General features: G+C 40.9%; 1 protein-coding gene across 1 annotated transcript in view; it reads right to left on the bottom strand.

The window, feature by feature from the left end:
* The window catches only part of kcnh8 (potassium voltage-gated channel, subfamily H (eag-related), member 8), a gene marked incomplete at both ends in the record, with an annotated part of 51482 nt that extends 29769 nt beyond the window's left edge, over positions 1–21713 (bottom strand). The window contains 2 exons of the mRNA XM_083926014.1: positions 3550–3783; positions 21638–21713. Coding sequence (XP_083782140.1) covers positions 3550–3783; positions 21638–21713 — 310 coding nt within the window. The remainder of the gene's footprint in view (positions 1–3549; positions 3784–21637) is intronic.
* Between the last annotated feature and the right edge of the window lie 1257 nt (positions 21714–22970).

Below are 22970 nucleotides of genomic sequence, written 5' to 3'. Positions count from 1 at the left end.
ACAGCTCACTTAAGCTCCCATCAACCGCTAATTGGTGAAATTAGTTCCTTCATTTTTCTAGCTTAAGCATTTAAAGAGCCAGATATTCTTCTCACAAGAGAAGGTTGGTCATGTTGCATTGTTTTAAGCATTGTGGGACGAACTTAAATACAATTATGCTGAGTCTGACAATACAGAGCTAAGCCTGTATAGCCAAGTCTGAAGTGTTCTAAACCGGCCACTGTACAGAGAATACACCTTTTCAGTTTGGGTAAATGACCTGCCTCCTGTTGCTAACTTTTAACCTAAAAGACCTTTATCTAGAACAGAACAATGTTGAGCATTAGAGGGCGTCAGGGGTTTTAGCCTTGTTAATGTTAATTAAATAATCACATATTTCACTCGAATCTGCATCATGCTGTGGCATGTGCACGACAGTGACACCGGTATATTGTTTTCTTGGTAGTTTTATTAGACATAGGGGTATTTTTTCCTTTTTGATTATTTGATTATTTAATGAATTCCTTATTTAATGATTGATTCATATTTTGTCACACCTTTGCCCTCAAACACATTTTATGTAGCACATTTTGTCAAGATGAACATCTTCAAAGCAGCGGCCATCTATCATTTTTTTCTATTCAGTGACTAGAAAGGAATTAGGCCTCCTGATAGAGGGATTTCCCATGGAGTTCCCTCCCATCACTCCCACTCACTAAATCTTCCTTGCCTGTTGATGACTCAATCAATGTTTTTTTCTCCGTATGTGTGTGAATATCTGCATGCCTGTGAGACAAGGCAGCGTTATCAAGCACACAGCGAGAGAAAGAGCGCTCCTGATTGCGAGCACGCAGCTTCCTCTTTTCTTAGGCTGACAGACGGAGGACAAACTGAACCGAGTCAATCAGCTACGTATATATTTAGGACTCCGCTGTGACAGACGGAAAGAGCGGGATGAGACAACAAAAAGGCAAAGGCAGGGAAAGAAAAAAGCAAGATAAGTATGGGAGACAGACAGACAAACTGGCACAAACAGTACTATGTGGAAATGGTAAAAGAGGTGGGTGAAAAGAGAGATCAGAGGGAGATGAAAGGTGACAAAAGGATAGAAGAAAGAGAACAGAAGGGAAAGGGAGATCTGTGGAGGGATGACAGAAAAGACAACAAAGCAAGAGACAGAGTGTAGACAGTCGCATCTGTGATGGTATTAGCAGAGCTGTGTCTATGCAAACTGCACTAAGTCATCTGCGAAATCTGCTTTATAAATCAGAGAAAATCGTGGGGAAATGGCACAACATCTGACATGCACATACTATGATACCTGCTAGGGATGTCACCATATGAGAAATTGGTATCACAACGATTGTCAGAGAAAAAATCACGGTTTTCACTATTATTAATCAGGCAATTCATTATTCCACACTATGGAAGGGAAAAGACACACAAGCATTATTTTGGTCCTTACCTTATATTGAAAATAGACGATTCAGCACATACTCGTAGAACTGGAACTACTTCCAGTTAACTCGAGTCGTGTTTTTTACCTTGACTTGGGCAAAGGGTGGATGATCATCTCCAAGATGTTGGAATGATTTGACCCTTTACACCATCACCTTTAGACACATGCTTTGCAAAACTTCTACAACAACTCCCTGGTTATTTTGCAGATAGCCCATCAAAAATGCTCCAACGCTGCCTATTTAAGGTGCTTTTTTGTCCTTGAATGTCTGTTACCTTTGATATTTTCACAGCTCCTCTTCTTAACACTCCGAGTCAGTGGCACGATTCTTTCATGCACAGAACAAACAGGCCGTGCACGCTTGTTATGTTCGTGATAGGAGATTTTACCACACACACTCAAATAATTTGACTGGCAACAATAATCAGGACACCATAGATATCGCAGCTTCGACAATTCTTACGGTTATGAAATCACGGTTTTGGCTAAATCGGCTCATTCTGACATTACTAATACTTGCATGAGTTATTTACAGATGAGCATACAGCAGCTGTCTATAATAGGCTACAGGAGCCATCAGAGACAGTCCTTACAAATGTTGAAAAAACAATCTCACCACAAGGTCCATTTAGTAGCTGTCTTCCTCATAGATGGAGTAGATATGTATTCGGCCTATTATCCGCTGTTTCCCCAATTATAATTCTGATTTTCAGGTTCATACTTATATTTTGTGACATTCGAAGGGCAGTCAAATCTGAATGGTTTGTTGAATCCCATGTTTTCTAATCTAGGCAGCCCCCAGTGTGTGTGTTGGTAGGCCCTCCAGATACTCAAATGCATGTGCACAAGCACTGAAAAGTGAATTTTTATGTAGAATTAAAAATAAACTCCATGAGTCAGCAAGCAACTGAGCTGCTTTAATAAAAGAAGATGAAATAGCACAGTGACTTTGAAAACCCTCTTATATCATTGATTATGAATGTGATGTGCAATCACTCACAACTCACTACTGAGTAGTCGGCAAAACAAATAAAAGTAAAACACCTTCTAAATATAAACATGATGTCACGTTGAATTGATAAAGTGAAACGAGAAGATGATTCAAGTCTGATCATCAGGTGAGGAGTTTTTCCAGTTGTCATGTAACAGCAAATGTTTTCTGTGCACTTCTTCTTCATCTTGTGTGATGATGAAAAGCTCCAGAACAGCTACTAAACGAGTGAGTCTATTTCATAAACATGTTTCCAAAGTCAGAAATGAGCTTTCTATTTCAATCCTTACAGTTTTAGTTGCAGTGCTGATACCAAGTAACTGATTCCTCTTGATTTGTGACGAGGCAACTGTAGAGAAATTCCTGCGACAAACACAAAAGTTGCCCGGCTTGATCAAAAAACACACACTACTGAATCTACTGCAAAAACATGAAGCAAAAAAAGTGAATAAAAGTCTGCAATAACCATGCAAGAGCACATGGCACCATCCCACATCACAGCAAGCATGTACCAACTGATTCCTGGATGTGCTCATTATTTTCAGCTTCATTCTGTTCACTGGCCAGCTGGAATAATCAGTGAGGCACACACCCACACCAAAACCACCACGGCTACTGGCCTCAGTGTAATCGAAGGAGATAGGGTTAAGGAGTCACTAGCTGACAAGCTATAACAGTTTAATGTGTCTCAACCTTAAATAATGACTAGAGGACATAGTGAGTTATTGCCTAATCACCTTTTAATGAGAATCAGCCAATAAAAAAAAGTTATACATCCATTAATCCAGCCGTTACAGCATCTATCCATGGGTTCATCTATGCCAATTTAAATGTGGCTTCTCCAAAAATAGCAACAGTGAAATGCCATCCATTTATGGAAATACACAGGCAAAGTCCAACATGGTAATCCCTCTGTCTGTTCACTCTCTAATGGCTTTCAGTGCTTGTCTACTTGCCTTGGTTCCAAGACTTAATTGGTAAATGGTTGAGGAAGGCACAGTCACTGTTTTATGTTAAAGTGACAAGGTATGAGCATAAAGCTTGATAGATGAAGGGAACAGCGATGACAACAAATGAACCAACAACTCAACAACAAAATGATCTTCCCACCACCACGTACCTGTCTTTTTGTAGAACATGATTTCATCCTTAAACTCCTTTCGCTCCTCCAGGGCATCGTCAATGCTGAGGATGATGCTTTCGCTGGTCTCTGGCCCGTACAGGAACTTACAGGCGCAGCTCTTCTGCATGACCTCGCCCCTGGAGAAGCCTGTGAGCTCACAGAATCCATCGGAGCAGTAAACGATGGGAAAGCCCTTCGACACCTGTGCATTGGCCAGGATGAAGTTGCTGTCTGCAGGGAAAAAGGGAGGAATGAGGTGCGAGGACGATATGGAGATGAGGTAATTACATTATTCTTGAGGTTGGCAAACACATGAATGTCTTATGTGTCCTTGAGTTGAAAGGAAAAGTGGGTAGCAAGTTTAGCCCAGCTTAGCTCAACTCCCAGCTTCTTTAAAAAGAAAGGAAATGCATTCTTAAACTTCCCCAGTTTAACATATCTCCACACTGAATGCAGTGACATCAAAAAGACCAAACTATAGTTTAAAATGATTCCTTATTTTTGCTCCTTCAAGAATCCCCTGGAGGTCCCACAATGAATCCCTAAAGACAACCCTGGTTAAAAGAATCTTGATTCATATTCGATCAGAGCTGCCTAGTTTGACAGTTTGATCTGACTTTTGTGAGCTGCACTGTACTGCGAATGCCAGTTACCTTGGGTAGCTACATTCAAACATTATGCTCCTCTGTCAGTCATTATCTTAAACCTGGCTCACATGATATATAAACTGTGATTGGTCCGTGCAAAGGCCAGGTCGGCTGGAGATCTGTCTGAATGGGATAGGGTCCAGAGCAAATGAAACATGAGTGTAGCAGATTTATCTGGTTCCCAGGTTTCGTCACCTGACAAATGTAAGTCCAATATTAATATGCTCTGTTTTAGCTCTTATTTTAGTCTCCACCAGCTCCTGAGAAGAATAGCCGACTCTTTCTCTGAAAGCTTAACACGCACTTAGTGTGTCTGTCTTTGTTAGTGCTCAGCAGGTAGTGTACAGAGGGTTTTATCAACTACTAGCCACAATATGGCTACAAAAGGCAGTAGAGGTGATGTCCTGCATGTTTTAGGTTTCTCCCTGCTCCAACACACCTGATTCTAATGATATGTTCGTTATCAAGCAGCTGAAGCTTGTCACAGGTGTAAAATCATTAGGATCAGGTGTGTAAGAGCAGGGAGAAATTAAAAAATGCAGGACAGTGGCCATCCAGGACCGGAATTGGGTTCCCCTGTTCTAGAGTCTGTTGGGGCCCTATAGGCAAAAATTCACATGGGTCCCTTAGAACCATTTCATCAGTAGACTTTGTTTCAACTGAATCATTCACGTCACTTGCAATGGGAGTAAAAAAAGAGCCAGGTGGGCCCCCCTTAGCGAGGTCAGGTCTCCTACTGTAATTGCAAACTTTGCACATTGTCACTACTGTAGTTAAAAGCCTGTCAGCTCTCGGGGCGCTGCTGTGAACCGAACCATAAATTTGCAGGCCATAAAACTAAAACCAGTGAGCTGAAAGACATTAAGAGGAAGAGCGGGGATGGCTGGCAATTCTCTGTGGGTTGAAACACCTTATCAATTTATCTGTTGTTACTAATGTTGATAAGATCAGCTTTAATATTGTTTCTTTAAGCTGCACATTATGACTACAGATCCAAACTGAACTTCAGCCAGCTCATTTCGAACATTGCACCGCCAACACCGATTGTGAGACCACTGCTCTCTCAGGTCCCACCGCCCACATTTAAAACTTCAGATGATAAAAATGAAAGCAAATTCAACTGGTCAAGCGGTGCCTCTCTGGCTGTTTCACTGAATCGCTTTCACTAGCCACTGAGGCTAAAATGTGACTTTTTAGCACACCGATACACAGGCTGATGGGATCCTTAGCCCAGGTGGATGAAGGCCTGTGTGGGCTGCAACAGGGAGGTCATTTACCTCAATAAATGACTGATTTATCTGCAAGCTGAAGAGCGATAGAATCATACTCTTTAAACTCATTCCCTTTGTGTCAAGAAACTGACCCCTAATTCATAATATTTTTAGTGAGAGTTGCGGTAAAGAGAGTTTAAGGAGTGTTAAGGAGAACTTCGGATAAAGGAAAACATTGGTGGTAAAAGCTCTGGAGTGATGACAGTGAAAACTGACATCCCATTAGCACTGAAGTCGCTCATAATTAATTAGACTATTTGTGTCTAGCTCTAAATACCAGGTTGAAGTGGAGCAGCTGTTTATACCTGAATCCATCTATTATGGCAACACAAACACATCCATCCTACACACACACACACACACACACACACACACACACACACACACACACACACACACACACACACACACACACACACACACACACAAACACACACACACACACACACTGCCAGTGGAGCACAGAATGATGCTGAACTGTGCTGATAGAAGCCTAATGTTTGCAGTACAATGCCCATTATACAAGACAGTGGACTATTATGGTTTGGCAAATTCTACAATGTGCATGGATGTATGTGTGTGTATTTGTGTGTGCACCTGCTCAAACTAGCCCCTCAATTGAAAATGCAAGCCTCAAACCACACACACACATACTGTATTTAAAGGTACACGCAGCACTAAAAAATTATACCCAAATGATTGGAGAAATTATGTAATCACAGTAAATAAATGAGTCAAACACACACACACACACACACACACACACACTCTCATATCGAGAAACATAAAGTGACGTGAGCTTGTTTATAATCATTGCTTGAGACATCCTGCAAAGTGACTTGTTTCAATTACATTTGATTACAAAAATCAATTTTCTGCATCAATAATTCCTTTTTCTACCAACCCAAATGCTTAATAGATCTGAACATGAAATGTAACGGCAGAGAACAAAACCCTTGTATGTGTCCCTCAAGAGGAATGAGCAACATGTTCCTTTTTATTACACCGTTCAGCACTCAACGATCGCTTCTGCATGCTCACTGGCACTCTCTAAAAATTGTGATTCATGTCACTTTCAAGACTGGAGAAAGCACCCTGTGATTACGCAATAACAAATAAAGGATAATTCTGCTTAATAAAAGCTTGGGTATTGTTTTCATCATTTCTGTTGTTTATCGCAGATAAGTCTTTTCTCGGATCCAGACACAAAGCAAAATCACAAGTTTGGCTAAAAAAAGGTTTTAGGCTGGCCAAACTATACATTTTTGTCAACATAATTATTTTACAGCTCACCTCCATTTTCTCTTCTAAATAAATTGACTACCCTGGAGGTCTGGTGGTCTCACTCTAGCATGGATGCCGCTGGGTTTGTGCAATTTTACAGTCGCTGACAGTAATAATGATGACCGTGAACTGTGAAAATAAAACCCAAGCAATGTTTTTGGAGAGTCAACACGGATGAGTAAAATGTAGGGACAGTGATACCCGTTCATGAAAGAGAAAAACACAACAAGACTGTCATGTCAGCAGTTAATACTCTGACTGCATGGCCCAGACAGATGGTCAGAGCGGGTCTCAGCATTGGGACCGGCTGTCAGAAGTGAGGCCCCTAAGGCTCGGGGTAAGCAAGAGAGAAACCGACAAGACTGCTGCTGCCTCTCAGGGACCCAGAGAAAAGGCCTGCAGCCCGTCTGGTGGCAGCTCCCCAGTGCACGAGAGGATGGTGTTGACAGAAAAATGCATGTTTACAGTGAAATACACACTATAACAGGTTTGACAGTGGAATACTTTGGTTGGATAGAATTGACAGACAAGCAAAAGATGCTGTCCTCACCCAAAAGCTTGTTACAATAAGACGCATTGGAGGGAATTTTTTTGACACCTCATCACGGTAGCATGTGTTAAAACTAAGATGTTTTCTCAAAGCTACAGTCTTCTGCACACGGAGTGATGTGTTTTGTTGTTACAATAACAACATGGACTAAAATGGAGTTAGTTTTGAAGTGGAAGAAATAATAAACTCTTTTTTTTCCAGAGCATAGTGGGCCTGTGCATCCTGTGTGACCAAGTAAGCAAAAGTTTTCATTAAGAAAAACAGGAATGCCTCATTTGCATATTTAAACATAACATTATAGAAAACTTGCGATACAAAAAAAAATACTTTTCTTACTTTAAATCCTATATCTTTCAAGGCTGTGTTGAAATCGCCACTTCAGTAGCACTTACTTAAACCTAATTTTCATTTTGATGACTATATTCTGAAGGTTTTTACAGATGGATTTGTTCATCTTCATTCATAGCCCTCTTATATATCATTTTTTATTTTTTATTCTTAAAAAAATGGTGAACGTTGGTGTTTTGATTATAAAATGGCTTTTGACAGAATTTCATGATTTATGGATTGAGGAAAAGAGATATCCAATTTCCCCTCAGTAAAACAAAATGACCCAGTGTTCACATTTCTGTTCTGCAAATTGATGCTAATTAGCATACTCAATAGTATATTTAAACATAAAATTGCAGAAATTGCGATACAAAAATAATAGTCTTAATGTAAGTAATAGGCAGGAAAGGTTTCATGGTGATATCTGTTGTTTGATCCCCCCCCCCCCCCCCCCCTTAACACGTTCAATGTTATGGAGAAATGCTTAAATATCAAAAATGACATTCCCAGAATCTTAGCCACTACTACTGTGGCACTTGTTTTTGGTTGACACAGAAGATCATTACCATTTTCCCAACATTTTATTCTTCCTCCTTTACTTTGTCCTTTCCACCTACTTCCCTCATGCTTCCCTTTCTACGTTTAGTATTTCCTCCTCCCTCCGCTGTCCTACTTTCCCTGGCTCCTTCCTTTTCGTCCTTTGCTAATGCACCCCGCTTCTTGCCTCCCCCACTGCCATCTAATATCTCTACCTTTGCACCCTTCTTTCCTTCCCTTCCCTTATTCCCCTTTTCTCTCAATCACTCCCACTGTCATTTTCTCCATCTCCTTCGCATCCCTGCCTCACCTATCAACCTTCGCTCCTTCCCTTCCAGCTGTTCTTTATGTCCCTCCTACCATTTTGGATCTCTCCACCTAATTACTCTTCATCTCCTCCCTACCATTGGAATTCCACCAGAATATCCCTCTCTTCCCCCCATCCATTTATTTCCTTCACTCTTTGCCCACGTTCACCCTCTTCCTCACCTCTACGGGAGCATCATCTGTCTACCTTTACTATCTTTCCTCTGCAGCTGAAACTCTGCTGAAGGAAAAGTCTTCATCAACTCTCCTTCTGTCCTTTTCAGATTTCATCTCAGTAGCTACAACTCCACCACCTTTCCTTTGTCCCGCTCTTTTGTTCATTTGGATCTTCTCTCCTCTGCCCCAACCTCCCATTTCTGATGTGTGTGTGTGTGTGTGTGTGTGTGTGTGTGTCTCTCTCTCTCTCTCTCTCTCTCTCTCTCTCTCTCTCTCTCTCTCTCTCTCTCTCTCTCTCTCTCTCTCTCTCTCCATTCGGAATTTCTTCTGGCTAATTGCTCTGGTGTGGAAGCCCATAGATCACCTCCCCTCATGCTCACACTATTTCATGACAGCTGCTGGAGAAACCCCCCACAGGGACACAAAAGAAGCGGAGAAGAAACTACAGAGACAAAAAAAAGAGAAAGAGAGGGCAGGAGGAGAAGAAAGCGAGCAAGCAGGAAGAAGAAGAAAAAGAGAAGAGATGGTTACGGAGCCGTCTTATGCAATAATAGTAAACTGAAGTGATACGTAATTGTTTTTGAATGAACAGTTTGTAAAGCATGTGCGTATTTATAAAAGATCATTTCAAGTGTAATTATTGCATCCAAACACCAGACAACTGTTCCTCCTCTTTCCTCCTTTAAGTGGTTTGGTGATTTGCTTGTTCGAACAGCATTAGTTGTTTGGTCAGACACTTAAATAAAATGACAAATGATAAGTGAACCCATGTGATCAAATAATGATTTTCACTGAGAAGCAAAGGCAGACGTAGTTTAGTTTAGGTTAGTTTAGTTTTATTAGTTTATTTTTTTTAAATTTCAAACATGTGGAATGAATAACAACATAAATAGAAATAATGTAAAGAAAAGGAAAAAACAAAAACAACCTAAAAACAAACAAATAATAATAACAATAATAATAATTATAATAATAATAATAATAATAATAATAACAAAATCAGAATAACATTATTCTTTTTTTTCAGTAATAAAACAACAACAAAATAACCAAGAAAATATTCAAGCAGTTTAACCTGTCCCGAAAAGGAGTAGTAAGAATAACTTATTCAATACTACCTCTTCTCCATTTTCAAACTTTATCACATATTGAAAATTATTGAAATAATTTTTAAATCTATTTCATAATATATAGTTTAGACATTTTGCCTAGACAATTTCTTAATTATTCTTCTTATTATTATTATTATTATTATTATTATTATTATTATTATTATTATTATTATTATTTTAGTATATCTTTATAGTCTGTGACTATGGCTTCCTTCTTCCTCTCTGTACGACCACTGACTCGTCTGTATCATATTGCACATGACGTTTTATGTCATTGTTTTATCCTGTGTGGGTCTGGTGTCTTCCTGAGTATGTAATGTATTGTGCGGTGTGTCTTGTCCCTTCTATTTGTATTTTATTTATTTATTTAGTAGTATTTGTATTTCTTCTATTTTTTTGAGCAGGGACTACGGATGCAAATGATCATCTTTGCTATAATCCGGCACTTTTACAGTGATATGTTGTTATCGTTGTTCATTAATGTGCACTGTCCCTAACAAATAAAGGATTGATATTGATGTTGATACTTTAGGAAAATTCCTTTTTTACACATCTTTTTGGACTGAATCAGACTTGTTCATTACCTCAACTCCACACTCATACTGTTCCACAGTCTGACCCCCAGATTGAAATACAGAAACTTTTTGTTGTCGTATGCACAATGACAGTTTTCAAATCTTTTCCCCCCTCAGATTATAACCCCCTTCTCTACTGAAGAATAGTTTTTGTAAATCAGCAGGTAATAAATTATTTTTTGCTTCGAATTTCTTTTTGTTGCTGTTTTCAATTCTGTAATATCAATGAATTTTATTGTTTTTGACTTTTTAAAAAATGAATTTGTGTGGTCTCTATATTCAGCTTTGTGAACTATGCTTATAGCTCTTTTTTGAAGTTAGTGATTGCAATGTAGATTTATATGTGTTTCCCCAGACTTCTGCATGGTAAATGAAATATGGCAAAACCAGGGAACAGTATAGGAGATGTAGTGGCTCCCTTGCAGTCTTAAAGCAATCACCACTGTTGAAAATGTATTTTAAAATTGCAAAAAACTGAATTTAGTCTTGGAAAAATTAAGTGACACTTTATTTTTGTCAAACCAGCCTTTTATCTTACCATTGTAGCATTGTAGCATTGTTTTAGCATCACAGTTGGCATCCTGCCTTCTACAAACAGTCAGCATCAGTATTTTTTATGACCACAGTGTTTTCATTAGTCATGTTTCACATTCACATTTCATGTTTTTTAGTCAAGCTGGCCGAATTACTCTAGGGATGGAAACAGGTGCCTAAAATAAAGGTGAAGGACTCAGAAAATGCATAAGAATGGTTCTTAACTTTTACACAATACACATTTAAAGTCCTGTTGCGTTATTAACCATCCTAAGCTGATTGATGACTAGAATGACTTACAACTGTGTCTGACCTGGTGTGGCAGCATTTAGAATAGAAAATAACAGCAATAAAAACAGCCAATCATCTCACTGATTTATTTAGTTAACACCCAACTGCAATCCATTAGTCACTGTTTCTTTGTCACTGTAGGGTCATTAGATATCCAGGTTCAACATTTTTTTTAAATTTCAGATTAACAATAAACATTACATTTATAACAAATGACTGTAAGTTTATATTGCTTTTCAAGATAAGACACATTTTGACTATTTTGACTGCATTACATTTAGATAAACAAAAAAATAACGATCATAATAATTAACAGAAACCAGACTCCATTACACTGTAATCTGGAGGTCAGGCACTGATTGAAAACCCCTTTTCACAGAGCATAGCACACACAACAACACACAACACTGAGCCAGTGTTGTGTGTTGTCTCATTGGCTACACACCAACGTGGCAGGTAGATTGACAGTTTCACCCGCCAATCACAAACGATACCCGCATTTGGCGTGTGGGCTAGTGCCAATTTCATGTCCTGGATGGAAATGTCAACTATTGTGCTGCTTGGCATTAAATTTGGTACCAACATTCACAGCCAGAAGATGAATCTCTTATGTTGACTTTGTTGATTTTGACTGAATAATTATAACTATGATGGACTGTCCTAATTTTTAGTACAGACATTCATGACCCCAGTGGATAAAATCAAATCAATTGCTACCACCAGGTCAAATATATCACTTATTGAGTGAAATCTACATGTGATATCTGCATCCGCTATAGATTGGCTCAAATTTGTGTATGGACATGCATACGTTCCCAGAGGATGAATCCCCTGCCTTTTCTTCTACCATCGTCAGGTCAAAATCTCACTTGCTCCAATAATTTGGTTTATGACCAAATACCTGCAAAAAAACAACCCTTTCTCATCCCAACTGCCAACAAACAGATGTTTGTTCAAGACCCCTTGGCTTTCAGGGCTGTCCTGGACTGAAGAAATTAATCAACATTAAAGTTGTACTTGAGAATTGGGATACGTCTTTTCTAGTGGCCTCTTTGGTAGTAAGATTGAATTGCAGGTGAGCCTGTTCTTTCAGAGCCCTCCATCTTGTCACGTGCAGTCACTTTGTGTGTTGACTTTTATAAACTTTATTGGAATACATTTATCTCTCTACTTTCAGTCCGTCCCCTATATGTTACCCTCATAATTCATACACACTCACATGTTCCTATTACACTTCTGCCTTTACTACAAGCCTGACTGAGAAATCGGAAGTTCCCGATTTTCAAAATAAACGTGAACCCAGCATAATCATTAGTGACGATCTGGGCCGACAGACCAACTGCTGTCAGCAGCATCACTAACATGGCAGCTTATTTACATCTAGCCCTCGAAGGTCGCCAGACACTCCGATAGGAATACTCAACAAAAAAAGTAGAAGTGCATTAGTGGGTGATATGTTCGGTCACCATTGTTTTAACTCACTCTTTGATAGATAGTAACATAAAAGGCAATTAAATAGGTGAAAATCTTACGGAGTACATCTTTAATCTAACACTTTTTTGTTGACTAATCGATTAGTTGATTAATAGATCTGTAAAATGTTTTTTTCATAAAGAGTCAGAAGCATCACTTTAAATCTTGTGTTTCCCAGAGATCGGCTCTTGAAAATCAGTCATTCAGCAAGAAAAAAAGGATAAAAAATGACTTACTGATGAAATAAATCTTAGTCAACTAATCAGCTATGAGGGGGCAGCTCTATTGGCTTTACTGTTCCACACACTGGAAAGCCCTGTGCATTAAGTCATGACACTCCACTAGGATCACTGTTTTAAACTCATGGAACAAATGGTTATCATCAACAAAACTATGTGGTTATGTTCGGGCAACAATACCACTTGGTTAGGATCAGGAAAATATTTTAGTTGGGGTTAAAATAAGTATGTTTGTTACATAACTTAAGTTACCTTCATCACTTTTACTTCTGGAGCACTTGCATCTAATATTGCCGCAGATGGGTTTACAGTTGAAAGTCTGCACGCTAAAGGCTGCCATGTGTGTCCGTATCAGATTCTGACGATGATCAGGCAAAACAGATGTTGTTCTCGTCAGCTTCAAATGTACTTAGTGTTTAGTACTAATTGGCAAATAACACGCTAAACTAAGTTGAGGGATGTTAGCATTTTACTCAAAGCACCACTGTCCAGCTTCACAGAGCTGACAGAATGGCTGTAGATTCTGTCAACACACAATGGCAAACAACTTATGTGGTATAGGTTGGAGGACTTGTTTACTTTCTCAGCAGGTCATTTCTGCACTAAATAGGTGGGTCAGAGGAAAATCTTAGGCACAAATTGCACCATCAGGTACGCTCTCCTAAACAGACAGAATAGCAGGGAAGATGTGAAAGTGTGTTGCCTTGCCTTGCTACTTTGTCCCAGATTTGTGGTTTTAAACCCTCACAAATGCTCCGTATGCACTTTCACCAGCCCCTGACACCACCTAGAGTAACCCATGAGCTATTTACAGCAAAATTCACATTATGGGTGAACAAGGAAGCAATGGAGACATGGAAAGAGGGAGAGAGAGGCAATCAGAACCCGACAGGTAGGCATGGATGGCATAGCAGATGAGAAAGTGAAAGATGGGAGGGTGCGAGCATGTAAGGGGAAGGGAATGGGAGACTGAGAAATATTGAGGCAGACAGATTAGGGTGGATGCGAAAAGTTGAAGGTAAGAGAGTTGGAGCTATGAGAGGTGGAATGAGGAAAGATGGAGATGGAGTGTGGTAAAAATTGTCAGGGAAGTGGAGAAATGGATGGAAAGACCTCCTCACCTCTTTGCCAGAATTCATGCCAGCCCATCAGAAATCACTACAAAGCAGTCACATAACCACAAAAAAGTCACTCTAGAGTTGCCATAGTAACCACTGACACACACCATAGCAACCAAGGTTACAACTCTACAGTTTGTCTTGTATACTGAATCTAATCGACACATGGGATTACATACCAAAGTCCCTGTTCTGTATCAACAAATTAAATGTATACAGTTATAAATTTGCACACACATGCATGTACACACTCACACAGCCATTTATACAGTGGTATTCATATAACACCATATAACTGCAGAGAGGAAAATGATTAGACAAATCCACAGCATTAATCACTTCTGTGGCATTTTATCATACAGTCCCCCAGGCTCCCTCTGATTGAAACATTACACCACTCATTGCATTGCTGTAATTTGAAATCTCGCCTTCCTGCTTTAAAAAAATAATATTTAATAATTTACCTTTCTTTGTGAGTATATTTTTCACCCTTTATTGTCTGATACCTTCTCTGCTTCCTCACAATTTATATCATAACCTCTCTCTATTTTTCCCACAAAACCCATTCCCGTCATTTGAAAAATTAATTAAGTCTAAAATTGGCCAACTTGGCCAAGACTTCCGCAGATGAAACCTGTTTGTCAATCATTTTGGACAGTCCATTAGAGATTGTGATTAAGAGAAGAATCTCGCTAATTGGGCAATTTAACAAGGTAGAACATCCAGCGGGGAGGCACTCATACAGAAGTCCCAGAAGTTTGGTGGAACAGACGACGTATACGGCCCCTTTATGTGAACAGTAATAATGACCATGTCTAGTGACCTTACAGTGAGGACAACGATTGCCTGCTGAGTCTGTACTGATGACGGTGGCTGTATTCTCTTAACAGAATACTTTGTCAAAGCCTTGTTAAATCCAGTGGATACTGCTGGTTTGCTTTTAATTCAAAACCCAAATTTATATTTTCTACACTAAGCTGATGCTTTTTGTTATGTTGGTTTACAGTGAGTGATCTTGTTCCTTTAACTGATGAAACTGATGATGTTGAAGGAAACAATCTCATTCTTATTAATACAGTACAAATCGAAACGTGTTGTCTTGAGGCACATAATTGTTCAAATTGTTGCCTATCAAAATATGCCTATAAATAACCGGATAAGTTTCCCTTACTTTCGGATTACCTCAAAACTGGGCATAGTGTTGTAGCTAATGTGCATGGTAGTAGGCTATATACTTCTTTATTTTAAAATCACTCACTCATCACTCACTCATCTTCAACCGCTTATCCGGGGTCGGGTCGCGGGGGCAGCAGCTTTAGCAGGGGACCTCAAACTTCCCTTTTCCGGGCCACATTAACAGCTCTAACTGGGGAATCCTGAGGCATTCCCAGGCCAGTTTGGAGATATAATCTCTCCACCTAGTCCTGGGTCTTCCTCCGAGTTCCTCACGGGTGGCTGAACTTCTCACCCTATCTCAGGGGAGACTCCAGCCACCCTCCTGAGAAAACCCATTTCGGCCGCTTGTACCCACGACCTTGTTCTTTCGGTCATAACCCAGCTTTCATGACCATAGGTGAGGATAGGAACGAAGATTGACCAGTAGATCGAGAGCTTTGCCTTCCGGCTCAGCTCTCTATTCGTCACAACGGTGCAGTAGAGCGACTGCCATACCGCCCCCGCTGCTTTGATTCTCTGGCCAAACTCAGGCTCCATCGTCCCCTCACATGTGAACAAGATCCCGAGGTACTTGAACTCCCTCACTTGGGGTAAGGACTCATTCCCTACCTGGAGTAAGCAATCCACCGGTTTCCAGCTGAGAGCCATGGCCTCAGATTTAGAAGTGCTGATCCTCATCCCAGCCGTTTCTCACTCTGCTTCAAACTGATCCAATGAGTGCTGAAGGTCACTGACCGACGATGCCATCAGTACCACATCATCTGCAAAAAGCAGAGACGAGATCCTCAGCCCAGCCAACTGCAACCCCTCCCCACCACGACTACGCCTCGATATCCTTTCCATGAAAATCCCAAACAGGATTGGTGACAAAGCGCACCCCTGGCGGAGGCCAACCCCCACTGAGAACGAATCCGACTTACTGCCAAGGATCCGGACACAGCTCTTGCTTTGGGTGTACAGAGATTGAATAGCCCACAGGAGTGACCCCCTCACCCCATAGTCCCGCAGCACCTCCCACAGTATCTCCCGAGGGACCCAGTCATATGCCTTCTCCAGATCCAGAACGCACGCACATGAAGATTGGATGGGCATACTCCCAGGCCCCCTCCAGGATCCTTACGAGAGTGAAGAGCTGGTCCGTTGTTCCACGTCCAGGAGGGAATCCGCATTGTTCCTCTTCAATCTGAGATTCGACTATAGGACGAACCCTCCTTTCCAGCACCTTGGAGTAGACTTTACCAGGGAGCCTGAGTCGTGTGATACCCCTGTAATTGGCACACACCCTCTTTTTAAATAGGGGAACCACCACCTCTGTCTGCCACTCCCTTGGCACTGTCCAAGACTGCCCAGCAATGTTCAAGAGACATGTCAATTAAGACAGCCCCTCCTAACCCAAAGCTTTCAGCATTTCTGGACGAATCTCATCTCACCCCTGGGTCTTTGCCACTGTAGAGTTGTTTGACTACCTCAGTGACTTCCGCAGGAGACACTGACAATGATTCCCCATCAGCCTCCAGCTCTGCCTCTACAAAAGAGGGCGTGTTAGTAGGATTAAGGAGTTCCTCAAAGTGCTTCTTCCACCGCCCGATTACCTCATCGGCTGAGATCACCAGCGTCCCGTCCTTACTGTAAACAGCTTGAACCGTTCCCCGTTTCCCCCTCCTGAGGTGTCGAATGGTTTTCCAGAAACACCTTCTCGATGACTTCTCCGAACTTCTCACACACCCGCTGCTTTGCCTCTGACACAGCAGAGGCTGCAGCCCTTCTGGCCCGTCGGTACCTTGCAACTGCCTCCGGAGTCTTCTGGGATAACATATCCTGGAAGGCCTCCTTCTTCAATCGGACAGCTTCCCTGACCACCGGTGTCCACCACGGTGTTAAAATGTATTTTAAAATTGTAATCCTGCTAATAATCTCCTTGCTTAAAGAAAAAATCTCTATTTTGCTTAAAGCATCAGTTATCTTATTATGTCTTTTTTCTGTAACTTTAACAGAATACAGTTATCTTTTTTGGTATCCTAATTACGTAACACCGTTCCATATCTTACGTTACTCCCGATGCTTGCCCTGTATATGCTAGCTACATTCGCAGGGACAGCAGACAGACAAAGTTAGCAATAAACATTGAGCTAAAGCACCAGATATTTTTCTCCAAAAACTCAAAAGTTGAGTATGGAGTGGGGTGCGGAGTGTGGAGTCTAAAACAGAGGGGTTTTTTCTCAAGATATTTGCACAGCCTCAAATAATTGCTAATCTGTGTCTGCTTGATGCGTCAATAGACAACCATGTGCTAACAAGTTCATGTGATTTGAAACACAACATGATATTTCAATGTTGTGTTGTGTTAAAATAAATAATAATTCATCATACAAATACAGCAGCTCTTTCAAATAAACAGTGTTGACTTTTTGTCCGGTTAAAATATGAGCTAGCTTGCCAACTGCTCAGCTAGCTAGTGGTAAACCAGCTAGCTTGGGGAGGGATTTTGGCTGTGGCTAGCAGGAAAACTAACTGTTACAGATTAGTTTCTAGTTTAAGAAGTCTCGCTAACATTAACGAGACCATCAAGCTTCCAGCACCACTTATTTCACGACGCTGTGAATGCAATGCATGAATGAATTTCCTGGTGCTACTTTCTGGTGCAACTGGGCATTAGGGCAATAATTTGACGTTTTCATGGCAAGGGGGTCCTCTTTATTCTACATTCTTCCATACTCCATCATTTTTGCTTCTTTTTACTCTGAAATAAAACAGTCTCGATATTAAGTGGGCTTTGGAGAAAATGGGAACAGCAGTGCCAATCCACTGCCAGTAAGTGAGAGTCCCTCTGCACCCTGCAGCACTACAGTCAATGATGATTGATTACTCCCTCACAGTCTCATAACTGCACTCATTACTTCTTTCACAGTCATTCTCTAGCTGAAGACAACATTAGACTTAGTTTTCACAAGTTTACATCATAAGATTGTCGGATAACAATGTACTAAGCGTCTGTTAAGATAAATTAAAGTGTTGCTGATGTTTTTGACATTATATGACACATGTACTCCTGGCTATTCCCAACAAATTTTTTGTCTCTACCTTAACAAACCTCACTGAAGCATATGTGCGTCAGCATGTGGTCTGTGGTCTTTCATACTCAGTAATTAGCTCCATGGGTCTTCCTGCAGGTCATAAGGTTGCTGGAGAGACTGAGCCATAGGGACAGCAACAATATACCCTCCGTTTTCTCTGAGCCAGCAGCATCTGATGGTGACGGCTTTCTTTATTATATACGATACCCGGGTGAGTTTTTAAACACTCACCTGGTAGTAAATGGTAATCACAATGTTGGATACCACAGCCACCGTTTAACAGCTTAATTAGACATGCAGCATTTAAAGAATGTTAATCAGTGGAGAAGAAACTTCTGCTTTACTTCCCTTATGTTCATAGACAGAGACACACAGAGAGATACACACTTACACACTCTCACACACACTTAAAGCTCTGGGACAAACTAGCAAAGTGCTGAAATAGTGCACACTTTACTTTTTCTTCCTGCTCTTCCTCCTCTGCGTCTTCCTATTTCTTATACACAAATACAGATCCTCTGTCTCTTTCATTCACACACACTTAAACATATAGACTCAACACGCAGATGTTCCAAGTCTTGGCATCAGTGATTGTGACAGTAATTACCTGCCTAGTGGAGGTGGAACTAGTGTGTGCTGAGAACTATAAAATAGCAATCTGGAAGAATGGTGCATTATGGGGAGCACACAGCACACACTGGGAGACTTTACACAGCCCTCTACTACAACTCAACCACCCTCTGCTTAATTTGTCAGAAGGACGGTCCAATACTGTCTCCATCGCCCCGGCGAAGACCATCATTGGTTGAAAGAAAGTCAAGTCAGCAATTCTGAACTGCATGGTGACAAGACTGCAGTGACTTCAGTTCAGAGATATTAACAGTTTGCTATCCAGAGAAATGTATGGATGCATTGTTGCAGTGGTGTATATACGAAGTACATTTACTCAAGTATTGTGCTTAAGTACAATTTTGACAGACATCACTTGAGTATAACCATTTTGTGATACTTTACAGTATTTCTACTGCATACCATGTCAGGGGGAAATATTTTACTTTTAACTTCACTACATTTATTAGACACTTTTACTTTTTACATAAAAAAAAACACATGATGTGATGCAGTACTGTAGGGTAACATGTTGAAATATTGAGCCTTTATCTACTCTCTGATCTATATAAATAAGCAGTTATGTATTTGGAGTGAGCAGTTAATTGAATGTATCCTGAAACAGTCTCTGCGGCCACTATAGGTTATGTTTGAGAAATGCATTTATTTAAATAAACTTGGAACATGAAAGAAATGCTCTCTTTGTGAGCAGAAATAATTTAATCCATTTCAGTGACCACTTGTAAACATCTTTGAGTACAAATCCAGTTAAAGACTTGCTACTTTCACTTTCACCCATTTATCATACACTGCTCCCAGATCCGACCTGCTTGCTCGGGCTTTGGATGACGTTGAAGGGGATCACATAGTAGTGAACCTCGCACTTCCTTTATATTTGCTCCTGGCAAGGCTATCAGACCTCATTTATCCAGTCAAGCTCTGCTGCCTCCAGTCTACCCCATTTTGCAGTTGAAATCCAATGATAATTCCCTCTATTCTTCGCAGCTCAAGGACATCCATTTGTACTGTACAGCATACCACTCCAATTCCAATGTGTTAGAAGAGAGCTCCTGCCCAGGCAGCTCAATGTTTGTTGCCACTCGACATATACTGTAGCCTGCTCTTACTCACACAGTTGTGCTCAACCTGCAGATACGGGGGACTGAAATAAGGATGGATGTCTGTGGTTATTAAAGTGCCTCTCTGACTGGTGTGAACATGCCAGACAAAATGGAGAATGTCCAAAAGAGTAAAGTGTAAATGGGGGTCAGGTGGTGAACTTGGGTTTGTATGTGCCTCCAGATGCAGGATGTAGTATTATCATTATTGTCTATGATAAGGATTTTAACAGTACATGGCAAAATATCACACAGACAGAAGTGTGTTTAAAGAAGTTGTAGTGGCAATTTTTCTCAGATTTTGAAATCTCAATAATGCCACAAAAGGCAGTGACAATGTAAAGACTAGTAGCATATATGCAATATGATACATTGATACATAAAGCTGCGCAACATTTTGATTATCAATGCAAAAATGACAAAAATCATCTGGTTTCAGCTTTTCAAATGTGAAAATATGTGGCGTTTCCTTGTCTTAACACTATGAACTGAGAATCTTCAGGTTTTAGACTGTGGGTTGGACAAAAGAAGACATTTTGTTACATTACACCAGTCTTCAGGACACTGGGATGGGAATGTTTCACTGTTTCCAGACCAGGCGAATAATCGATGTATTGGGATAATTAAAAAAATCACGAGTTACAAGCCTACTGATACATTACAGTAACTATCTGAGGTAGAATGGAGAGCGAAGACAAACCATTGAACAAATACATGCCCAAGGCTGCTTAAACAAACAAAAGGGAAATGTAACCCTTAAAAGCCTGAACATGAGGTAAAACTGTGCCGAAAGAGAGATTGGCCTGGATGAGACCCGGGCAGCTCAGCCTTAACTAAAAGTCAGCTGAAAAACGTTGCTTATTTCTAAGAATCATCTATGAGAAATGGAGAATGATTATAATACAGAGAGAAGTCTACTGCGATAAAGAGGCGAGAGTTCAGACAAAATTTGAAGTTGAGAAATGCCTCAGTGTCTGTGCCTCGGCCCGGGGAAAGACTTGCTGTAATGCCGCCGCCGACCAATTAATTTTGATAAATGCGACTGCTGGTTTTACACCGGCGGAAGGAAGATCGCACTCGCTGCAGGACTTGCCGGGCCAAAGAGCAGCGATAATAAAGGTGAACTTCACGGGGGAAATAACTCTCAAAGAAAGTTGTATATGTATATGACATAGGCTGCAACTTCTGAACAAGTTACCCAACTGTGTGGTGTGAAGCTTGGAGCCTGCGTGAGCTCCCAGTTAACCCCTTTGTCGCTGTCCGTGGTGCTTAGCTTTCAGAACCGCGGACAGCGACAGCCTCGGCCCCGCTAATTGGGAGCGTCTCCGGCGTTTCTCTGCCTGGTGCTGAGACATGAAACCTTTTTGATTTACCTTGAAGTTAAGTTAGGTCTATCTCTGCAAAAACAAACGGGCGAGATAGATGTGGTGATGATGCTATCCACATTTTATTGAAAGGCCATTTGCATCAAGAGCAAACAAATCAAGAAGCCTCTAATCTTCTAATCATTTTTGCAGGTGCGAGGCTTTTCATCTACTCAAGGATCTCCGGGAAATGGGCTGCTAGACCAGAGGGCAGAAGCTAGCAGAAAACTTGAACCAAAAGCCACAGCTGCTAAAAACATCCGAATGTTTTTAAAAACAAATAATTAAAAGCAAACTTACGAGTGCCATCAAACCGTGTGGCTATAGTGTCCAGAAAGGTGTTCTGCGGCGCTAATAATCCCTTCATCACAGGCATTTTCCCTGCTTAATGTCGAAGTCCCCATCAAAGTTACTGGCGAGAAGGTGCAAGTCGTGCAAATGTGTGAGGTGGTCCCATTTAAGCTGCGGAACCTATATGAATCCGGTCAACTCAGCACAACGCGATCCCCTAGTCAGTGGAGAGGGCACGCGATGCGCGCACCCGCCTGAGTCTGGGGCTTTTGTCGCGTGTGTAAATGACAAGAGGGAGACGGAGCCCACAGGTGCAGTTCAGGTAATAGCCAGGGACGACCGTGAGAGAGGGAGGCTCCCTGTCAGCGATGCCATTATTATGCCGTTGGATTCAATGATCATCTCTCCACAGCGCGCAATGATGGGAGACATCAATCACTCTTAACAACATCTGTGATCAAATGGGGGCGAGTCTCTCAGTGTGAAGACACGGTGACATCACAAGTCAAAAATATAACTTTTACATATTGTTAGCTATGTATTTTTGTCTATATAGCTTCTTGGAGAAGTCAGCTTCCTTTGTGTTATCTCCCCCTCAATATAGTAAGTGTTTGTGCAATTACACAAAAGAACAACAGCAGCCAACTAATATCGCGATCGATTAAAATCCTATTAAAAGCAGTGCATATGAAAACTTGTTTGTATACCATCGTTACCTCTGACCCTGTTTCATGATAGTGCACTCCATAGCATCCCGTCACCCCAAACCAAAAATGATTATTGCCAAAACCTGCAGTAGCACAGCTGTTAATGGCCTAAAAAGAAACAAAACACAGAGGCTGCACAACACATTGTGGAGAAATTGCTTCCGGACATGCATGTCTCATTTACATTGTTTATTGACCGACTGAATGTCAACCTGTCCACGCTGCTCTCCTCGAGCGCACACAGTTACCTGTCAACAGGCGCACGGCTTCCCGCCGTCTTTAGCGCCATCTAATGGTAAGCTTGAGGCATAACCTGCACGGAAGACATGCAGAGACGGGCTAAACACAACGAGCAACACAGAAATGCTCAGCATACCCATCCGTTGCACCACAGCGGCCTCATGTGGACAGTAAAGCGAAATGCTCCAAAACATAAAATAACTGCATTTCAGAAGCAGTAACTTTCATAAATCCTCATTAGATCAACAGGAGATGTGTTAAAACTGACTGTAAAAAATGTTAAATTAGTCAAATGTACAATTAAGTTAACCTAAGGAGTTGGTGACAGTCACTTTTACACCAGAGCAAGCATAAACATTCTTCTATATAATAATACATATATAAATATAATAATA

The sequence above is a fragment of the Echiichthys vipera genome (assembly GCF_963691815.1).
Source record: "Echiichthys vipera genome assembly, chromosome: 13".
NCBI classification, from domain to species: Eukaryota; Metazoa; Chordata; class Actinopteri; order Perciformes; family Trachinidae; genus Echiichthys; species Echiichthys vipera.
This window is presented reverse-complemented; position numbering and strand designations above follow the sequence as displayed.